Source organism: Aedes albopictus, chromosome 3, assembly GCF_035046485.1.
Source record: "Aedes albopictus strain Foshan chromosome 3, AalbF5, whole genome shotgun sequence".
Classification (NCBI taxonomy): Eukaryota; Metazoa; Arthropoda; class Insecta; order Diptera; family Culicidae; genus Aedes; species Aedes albopictus.
Window position 1 is genome coordinate 270,024,075 of NC_085138.1, and position 10,185 is coordinate 270,034,259.

Genomic DNA, 10,185 nt, shown 5'->3' on the forward strand with positions numbered 1-10,185 from the left:
TCTCGAAACGACAACTTTTTGGAACATCATTTGTGCAGAATTAATCTGCTAGTCGCAAAGCTAATACGACCTATCGCTCGAAATTTCTTACTTTTTCCATTTTCTTTGAGTGTGTTGCCGAAGTGAACAATGTTTTTACACACTGAGCAAAAATTCAGAATTTTTTGTTTAGTTTTAACTCTAAACTATTGGTAAACAGATGTCCACTTTCTTTAATAAACAGTCCTTAGATTTCATTCACCCTCGCAGAATGAAATAGAAGATGCCATTTATTTGCCCAAGTTTAGTTGTTTCTCATCAACCACCGTACTGACAAAGTCGTACCTTAGACTACATTGATTAACCGTGCCTACGCTCCCTGTGTCATTCAGGTGTTCGTTGAAATGCTGCATTCACCTTTCGATCACCTCACGTTGATCCACTCACTCTCTTCAAACATCCAACATTCTATAACACTCTACGCATCATTACAGGTCGTTCGGCAGCCGTACATGACAGATCGCCTGGTGGTGCAAATCAAGGAACAGACCCTATACTGCTGCTACTTGAACGATCTTTCGATGGTAGTGGCCGCATTCTCACTCCAGGGATCCAAAGCCCAAAATTGGTACGATTCGATCACAAAGGCTAAACATATCTACACTCGACTGAAACAGGGCATTGCGGCTGACGTTCGTCAGTACGGCAACATCATCAACATCACCAATGCCACCAGCAATATGAACATCAACAATGACAGCCTCAGCATCCGAAAGTCACCCCTGAACAGTTCCATAGGAAGCAGAGTCAGCAGTTTGAACAACAGCCATAGTGGCTCCGTCGATCTCAACGAATCCAAGCCAGTATCGATCGATTTTGAAAAGGCCAACTCACTGTCTAGCGATGAAGGTGGAACTTCTGGTTTATCACTGCAGAGCAAGATGGGCTCTATCGGACCGAGAAAGGTAAAATCCACCGTAACTACAGTGCAATCATCTTCAAACTCTCTAACTGTGCAACCATTCAGTGGATTGGGTCAGAGTATGCCCAATTTGAATTTGAATTCCATACAAAACAGGTAGGTTTCGTTTAGATAGTAGAGAAGCAAATAGGAAATGTAGTGTGTCCAAAGTTCATCCCATAAACTTAGTATTGTTTACAGTAATACCTTATCGGTCCCCGGAACGTCTGCCAGCCACTCGCATTCTGGTATGGTGCTTTTGTCTCCTAGTCAACGAGGAATATCTTACCCACCGCCATCGCCGACGAGGTATGTTTTTGTGAAGTAATAAAATTTGCAGAACATTTTTACAACTCTTTCCATTGTAGAGCAACTCTTCGACGAGGATTTGCGTTCTCTTCGTCGATCAAGAACCCACCGTTGATCAAAACCCGAAATGTGGCGTCGCAGCAAAGCTTTATCCTGACCCAACAACCCAGCTTCAATTCGGCTACTTTAGGGCAGCACCAGCAGTGTCTTCAGACGTCTCCCTCGCCTGGTAGTTCACCGAATGTAGCCTTCGTCAAGCGGAAAAACAGCTTCCATAGTACGAGTCAAGGGGTTCACACCGATCCGAGCACACCCAGTGGGGAAGCTACCTAGTATAAGCTACTGCCCTCCAGCCGTAGATAGGACACATTCTACCTGGTATCCTACCGTAGAAAATAGCATTTACTTTTCCCTCCCCGGTCGAGCTGAGGAGGACTATTTGGTAATTTAGAAACAAGCGTATTGTGGTTTTTGTTGTAACAATATGCGTAATTGTTGTACATATGGATTTTAACTACCAACTCGATTTGGTGCAAACTAACAAGCATATTTTAACCGTACTGATAAATTATACCGAAAGTGTGTTAACTCCAACGAAAGTATTTTGAACTATGCAACAACCAAGATGTTTTAAAACACTAACAAACAAAATGATGCTGTGACAAACTCTAGAGCGCAAGAAGGGAATAAACGAGAAAACAGACACTTTGGACGAAAAGGTGTGACACTTTTTTAAACAAATGAGACTGTTTTCGAATCCTTCGGTGTATGTGTAACATAGGTAGCGAACTTGTATCCTATTTTAAGTCACTTTCTTCACTTTGCGCGAAGTTGTTTAGAAGGCAGCCCCCTCCTTGCAGGGATAGGCCAAACCTATATTAGAATGTTACGCTTTTTTAGTCGTTGATGGCGATGCTGAGAACAAACGAAAGATATAGGTATTTTTTTCTATTTTTGCCACGTAGTGGCCATGGTGAGATGATAGGTAATCTGATTGATAAGCAATTCAAAGCAAAAAAGATATTTAAATTCCTTTACATTAGTTAAACCTAGAGCAGTCGCGTCTTCGGCCACCCTCATCGGCACCACGCACACGCTGTGTACCACAAGCGTGATTTTTTCATGGTACGTGTACTCAGCACACGACGCCACCGCTCCCGTGTTCAATATATTGCATGATATGCAATATCAATTGCAACAGAAACATTTTTCATTGAACTGTACTTTGAAAATGAATTTTATTACGAACTGGTTGAACATGATTTTCTATAAATGATTCTAATTTTAGTTTAGGGAGGAGAAACGAGGCAAAGTATTCACTTGAATAAATAAAGTGAAAGATCTCCATCTTAATTGAGACCTTGTTCGCTATTTTTTTACCTGTGGCCAGGTCAAATGTCCATCGACATCTTTAATTTATTTTTTTAAAAGGGCTGTGCTGGCATGTGTCTCTGGACCTACCGCCCAGAATAATGAATAATGTATTAAAGATTTAATACTTTATTCATTATTTATATCTAATAGAATTAAACTATTTCCAAAAGCTTCAAAAACACTACGATTTCATGTTGGATTAAAGGCTAACGCTTGCTTGCAGATTTCGCCTCCGGCCCTGTCTAAAGTGTGACTCACCTCCATTTTCGCTTCTGAAATTCTGCCTCAATCGGCTTTTGATGACATTGACCAGACAAGATTCACCAATCATGTCCTGCTTCAATACTAGGCTCTTTGTTGGACTGAAGCTCTTGAAGGGGCAGGGGCGCCAGCTCAACTTGCTGATGGTTGGTCAATCCGCCATTTGCTCTGTAGTTCTTGAATGATTCGGGTTGCTATCGCCAACTCTCCATTTTGAACTACTTGTTATGCCAGGACTACAAAAAGTAACGTCAATAATCGACTCCGCACCGTTCCGACTAAAGGTACTCTTTGTACTGACATTTGTCAGGTGGACATCTAGTATTGCCAGTCAGTGTCTCAAGCAGCATCTGACCCCGTTGGTTCGAGATACGGCTTCCCCATTCCACGGCCCAGACATTAAAGTCACCCGCTATTACCACCGGCTTTTACTCTTTCAGCACGGTCGTCATACAGTCCAGCATCTGCGTGAACTGCTCAAGCGACCACCGCGGAGGCGCATAACAGCTAGAGGAGAAAACCCCGTTTACTTTGGCAACCACGAAGCCCTCATAGGTAGTAGACACCAACTCCTGGACAGGGTATTTACCCGTCGTCCATATCGCCGCCATTTTTCTGGACCCATCCGCGATCCAATTGTCGTTGCCGGTGGGTACGGCGGTGATGGCGATATCCGTCCCGTCTGACAAAGCAGTTGCTGAGCTGCGTCACAGTTGTTCAGTGTCAACTGCGTTACCTCCACTGTGATTTGTTCACTACGGCCTGGACCACTCGTTGGGTGCCTTTGGTTCACGGATTTCCCGGAACAAATCAGACACGTGAGTGAACTCGTGCATCCTTGTGCCATATGGAATTTGGTGCCGCATCGTCTGCACAGCAATCCCGTGACTGGTGTCCTGGTTCCACACACGTAAAGCAAACTTCCGGTGGATCATGGAAGGTCAGATGGTATACTGACCAGCCCACCTTGATCTTCCCTACTTTGACGAACTTATTTATGTCCACCATTTACGTGCACCCGCCTATAGTGACCTATGTCTGTTAGGTCTAGGTTAGGAACTCGTTCTTTACGTCTAGCGTGACAACCGCGAAGTCGCGGATTCCCCTTCGTTTCTTCCAGAACGCTCGGTCATTTGATCATTCGGTCAACCGTCGGTCAACTTTTCCGTAAAGCGAACTGGTTATCATAGAGCCTAGACCTAGAGTCATCTGACCTCTCAGTAAGAACGTCAGCCTCGAGAGAATAACCCACTCCAATAGCATCCCGGCGGTGTCCAGTAAACAGATTAGTTTGTACACCGACTGGTCGCAAGGTGGCTTTCCGTACTGGGGTAGTAAAACAAATCGTTGTCTTTTCCACCTATCCGGAAATTGGCGTCTATCTAGGCACATCTGTATAGCCATTCTGAACATGTTGAGGCGAACCTTGATGGCCGCCCTAGTGGCTTCCCCAACTAACAATTGCAAGTCACAAACAAGCAAGCTTGCTGAATTGTTGCTTAATAATGGTAATGTTAGCTGAACTAAAATTATGCTCTACACATTACTGTTTAAATGATTTTTCAATTGAGAAAATAGTCAATGTTCGACTTTCCTCGTCGGTATCAACAATGATAAATTAAAACACTTTTCAAAAGTTTAACAACAAATTTATTCGACAAGCATTGATTCCTTAACAAAAGAGTTTAACAAAACATTTGTCTGCATCTTATTAAGCTGATGCATCGATAAGCACATGCTCCTGAACAATGTGCTTTTCACTTGTCAAATAAACGCCTTCAGCCCGTCATAGTTTGACTCGGAACTTTGTTCGGATTAAGGGATAAATCATGGCTAAAACTGTTTAGACAACCAAGTTATTAAAGAACCAACATATTAAACGAATCACATAAAATAAAACAAAATAGAATAATGTAGTTTAACATTGAGTGCCAAGAGACGTAATCAACGTAAAAATGAGGCTTTTATTTATTATTATTAGTCTGTAACAAGATATCTTGTACCTTAATTATTATATTTTTATCTTCCGCAGCAGTTCGATTGTACGAGACGCTTGGATCGTTGCATTTGACATTTCAGTGCTGTCGTGTTTACTGAATATTGTTCCCACAGTCACATAGATAACCAAACAGCATTCAGAAATCGACACATTTCAAGTATCCCTAAACATCTTTATGCACTATTTATTGAACATAATATCAATGAACTTCGACTGAGCATGAGTAGATTACCTGAACAGATGCTGTGAATGCACCATGTCCAAGACCATACCGCACCACATATTGTCATACATTTTTAAAGATCGATATTTAATAATAAAAATAAAAACATATTCATATCGCAATTAGTCCGTCTGGAAACAATATCTTCAATAAGGACCAACACTTTTTGGCCGCATTCGATACAAGTTTTCTCACCGTGCGATAAAAATACTGACAGCGAAACCAGAATGGAAAACACGTGTTTTGGGCTGAACAGCTGTTGAGTATAAGGCATTGTTCAGTTGATTACCACGTGCTGTGCTAATTCACCACTGCTGAACACAAGTTCAGGAGTGATCATTATTGAGTCATGGGAAGATTATGTTTTGCTTTGGGTGCTGTATCTCACCATCTCTAGGATGGCGCAGATAGGAAGGCATGCGGCTGGTAATCTACAGGTCTCGAGTTCTAATCCGGATTTAGGTAATTTTATATGTAATTCTTATTTCATAATAGGTGTTCTCAACATGAGAGCAAATAATTACTCTCGTGAGAGTTCAACATTTTTGCATTTTCTTTATTTTCAGTCATTTTTGCCAAAGCTTAATAACAACTTTCTTGTCATTTGTAAAACGCATTGAACAACAAAAAATTAAGTTGGTGCACAACATGATGCTTTATAACTTCTCCAAATTTGTGTGAACAAAACCCGAACATAGGTTGTACGTGAAAATAATTCAAATGTTATTCAACATTATGCTGAATTAATTCGTCATAATGGTGCCTGTTAAATGAGTGATTGTTAGTTGGGTCTGTTGGAATACTCTCTGGATCCGGTGTCTTTTTCACCTTGTGCGACTTCGCTATCGTAATGGGTTCCTCGTTCATCGCCAAGACAAGCTAGCTTTGGCAGGTTTGGTCATAAGGGACTGACTACCCTCTACACATCATCTCAGGGGGTCATGTTGATTGCCTGCCAGAGATTGTTAAAGCTCGTACGCTTACGCACCTTAATCTCTTTGTTTAGCGCCAGTTTAGCCACGCTCACGTCGATCCGTTCTGCCCTCATCAATGTGAGCTCTTTCCATCCTTCTCCTAGCTCTTAGGCTAGTTGCGCGGAGTCCTGCGATTACTGGGCATCACCAGTACACTGGACAGATCGTCGGTGTTACTCTTCATAAGCAATCCCTCCGCAAATGTTGGCTTGTCGAAGCGCAATGTCAGCCACCCCCCGGCTATTGATGACCCTCGGCTGCGGCTGTCTTTCTCCGTGTGCAATCCTGTTCCGAATCTTTAGTTGGACACTGTGCGTGTACCCATCGTCGATCATCCAGTCTGAATTAGGACTTAGGTCAGGTATTTTTCTCCTACGATTGTATCCACGTTCAGCATGACCATAGATTTGAGTAGAACCCAGCCTCTTGTGCTAGATAAGCAGCTATCCCTTACCGGGTAGAGGTGAAGTGCTAACGATCAAAACATGATATTGATTTGATTGATATAAGAGATAAAAGATCTGAAAACATTTTTAGATATAATGTTCCTGGAACATCTGAACAAGATAAAAAAATGATATTGCAAGATCCTAGGCAAGATCGAAATTTGATATTTCAAGATCGAACGAATGGCTCGCTGCTATTGGTTAGATCTTACAAAATCTAAATACGATCTGATGATCATGTTCCAGGAGTATTTTTTTTTAAATCTCATATATCAATCAAGCCAATATCACGTTTTGATCTCAATATCAGAATATGCTATTATTGAGCCTTTTTCCTCTACCCGGGTTTCGATCACCCGGGCGTTGAAGTTTTGACCGATGACCACGCTATAAAACGAATGGACAAGAAGTGGTGTATCGGCCCACGGGAGGAGTTGGGGAGTATAATAGCAACTGCAGTAGTACACCCCTTCAATGTTCACGATTTCAAAGCTCTCGTTAGACTTTAAAATTAACTCCTGAAACTAGAAATCCATCAGTTGTACAACTCATCGCCCCGTTGTCACAACTCACCAGTTCCCGTTGTCGAGGGTATGCGGGATGGGCCCGCTAGTAGGGCGATATCTGTACTAGACTTCAAGAATGACTGCCGCAGCAACTGTTGTGCGGCCCCGCAGGGTTTTGGTTTAACTGTGAACCACGACTTGTGGCCTTGTTCAAAGAACTTGAAGCACGTCTCTGGCGACTCATAACAGCTGAGCGGGCACACTGACCAACCAACACTCTGATCTTCCCGACTTCAGCTGCCTTATCAACCTCCCCTACTGGGACCCTGTTGCGCCCTGCGTGTCCGCTGCGCTAAGCTTGTCGCTAGCGAATTAATACAATTGGTGCATCTACCTCACACTGCAGCTTAAAGCCGGCTGCGGGCTTCGCGGCGCCGGGCGATCTCGTCTAGGTTTTTACACCTAGGACCTCTTGGGCTACTGCTCACATCCGTGCCCAGCAACAAGAGTCGATGTTCCACTCTCATGGCCCTCAGACTCTTCAGCGTATGTGTCCGCCTCGGTCTTAAGGACCACCCGAGCAAAGTACAATAACTGAGCAGTAACAAACTGATAACTAGTGTTCGCTCCAGAACTCATAAGTTGCAAGAAAGTAACAGTAAGTTGCAAGAAATAAACAATACAACATCACAGTTAGCCAAACTTTTGCTCAAATAGCATCAAATTAGTCAAGAAATCATATAACCCACGCTGTTTGCTCCATTTCATTGCAGAAATGGAGAATTGATCATCTCACCATACTAAAATCCAGCTCACTACTTTCATTCTAGTACTTCACTGATTGCCTCCTATTTTGTGTTATCAATTTGGTAATTCATGTTACCATTACCTGTCAAACTGGGGGCATCATCGTCGACAACAACAACGGAAGTTAGTTATCAATGACCGTTGCAAATATCTTTCTGATAACAAATAAAATTTTCAATTGAATAAAATTGAAAGATTTACTGAAGTTGTTATCAGGATGCCTTTGATGATAACATAATGAGATATTTTATTGGTATCACAGATATACTTGGCTGTTATCATGTTTGTTATGTTGCCTGCTTATTCAGCCACAATGAGAACAAATTTAGTTAATTATTTTTGATATCAGATAACACAGTATGTTATCCGGTTGCTATGAAACTTTGCTCGGGAGCGCGTCGTCTCTATCGTGTTTGCAGACTGGTTTGAGTTTTACTGGTCTCAGCTTCAATAGAGATTACAGGTAGAGTGTCTGGAAGGGAGAGTGGCGTCGTGTTCCAATTTTGACAGGTCTCCTGCTCGTTTGGAACGGGAATTTGTATGGATTTGACAGATGATCGCTGTTCCAATTTTGACATTGACGCCACTCTCCCTTCCAGTCACTCTAATTACAGGGAGTCTCGTCACTTCGTTCAGCCTCGGTCCACGGCTTTAATGGGTCAACCTTTTGGGGCTTACCTTTGACCAAAGAGAACGGACATCCAAGTCCTGTTCCGAAACTGTGTAAGGAATTAAACGGCCATTTGAAATCGGCAACACGAGTGACAATATCGTGGCGCTGCAATCGGTTAATTTCCCATACTAATTTAATTCACCACTTGAAATGTTTCAATTCACCACTGACTGTGGCAATATGGTGTTTGGTGGCGTTAGTGTTTTCATCGTGTATTGGTTTGCAACCTTACTCAAGTAAAGATTCAAATCCTTACACAACTTTCCGAATGAAATTTGTTCTAGCTTGGATGTCTGTTCTCTGTGCTTTGACCCAGTTTCCCCTCTCGCGCATAGCACTCGGTTACGTTATTCATGCTGAACGTTCGCTTCATTTTCAGTGTTCCATCTCCTCTGCCTTGCGCTTCTTGCTCTCAGCGGGCCGCGCCTCTCCAGCAAGTTTTTTCCTTGCAGCTCCAGTCGAACCCCATAATTTCCGGTAGTCCACTGCTATGGCGGCTCAGCATCCGCGTGAGATCCACGCCACGCATCTGCGCTTCGTGTCGCTTCTTGTGGGGTCATAACGTCGGCTCAGGCGGCACGTTCTCCATCAGATGGTGCCTCAAATTCCTTGTGGGGTACTCCAACTTCCATCCTCATCTCTCATGGTGGCGATCTCGTAAGTCCACCTCTCGAGATTAACTGTCGCTCCCTCTACCTCACTGCTTGTGCCCTTTTTTGAATTCGATTTCTAAGAAGTCATGTTTGTTAGGTCTCTCTCTTATGCCTTTCTGTCAACGAAGGAGTTGCCACAATGGTCCCGGTGGTTATCCATGCAGGAAGGGAGGCCACCACTAAGAAAATAGAATGCCGTCACTACAGTACCCAAGCAACCAAAGGTTCGAATAAAATAGCATGTTTGGGCTTAATCAGCTATTCGAAGGTATATGAATAGCATTCTATTCAGCTCACTTTTTAAGTAATTAACCGAACTTCAGTTCACAAAAAGTACACTTGTGTCGCTGAAAGGAACGCTATTCAGCTTAAAAATAAACTTCGAAAAACTGAAAAAAAAATTGTTTAGTCCTCAAAAGTAATTTATTATTAAGAACCATTTATTCATGTGGAATCCAAATTGACTAATACCTTGAAATAATGTTTGATGTTTTTTACTTACTGAGATTTGAACTCGGGATCTCCTCGTTGAAAGTCGGTGCCTAACCACTACTCCATGTATGTGTTGTTATGCACTGTGGGATTTTACTCAATGTGCTGATATCATATAGTAAAGCTCAATCAGGTTCGCGTGTGAACTTTCCCTGAACTTGGAATAGTTTTTGAAGTCGAAAGTTCGAAAGAAGTTCACGTGGAACTTCTTGTGAACTTACGCAGTTTGACATTTTCAGTTTGTTGTGGTTCGCAGTGCAAAGCAATAAATTAAGGCTAGTGTATCGATTTCAAGAAAAGATTATAAGTTTTCAGCTTGGTTTTTGAGTGAATACGATTGCGTCGATTACCGGTGCGCTGCAGTGACAAGTGAGACGGGTGTGAAAACATCCAGCAAAGCTGGAAAATTTTTGTGCGCAGCCGAAAAATTCCCGGCGGCATCCTGGGGGGAACAGTTTTCCGCTGCGGGGGCAGCCTTTGAGCCACACAATACGGATCCTTTGCGTTGATTACAAGTAAGTACGTTCA

The 10,185-nt window shown here is 42.7% G+C and overlaps 1 protein-coding gene across 7 annotated transcripts in view; it reads left to right on the top strand.

Annotated features, from left to right (window-relative positions):
• The window catches only part of LOC109433210 (pleckstrin homology domain-containing family G member 5), a 446,136-nt gene extending 437,692 nt beyond the window's left edge, over positions 1-8,444 (top strand). For 2 of the 7 annotated variants that reach the window (XM_062860795.1, XM_062860796.1), the window contains exons 15-17: positions 474-1,057; positions 1,130-1,249; positions 1,309-8,443. In XM_062860795.1, the coding sequence (XP_062716779.1) occupies positions 474-1,057; positions 1,130-1,249; positions 1,309-1,582 (978 nt within the window). In that variant the 3' untranslated portion in view covers positions 1,583-8,443. Of the gene's footprint in view, positions 1-473; positions 1,058-1,129; positions 1,250-1,308 lie in introns of all 7 variants that reach the window. The other 5 variants (XM_062860800.1, XM_062860798.1, XM_062860801.1 and 2 more) reach the window with 5 other exon arrangements.
• Positions 8,445-10,185: the final 1,741 nt, after the last annotated feature.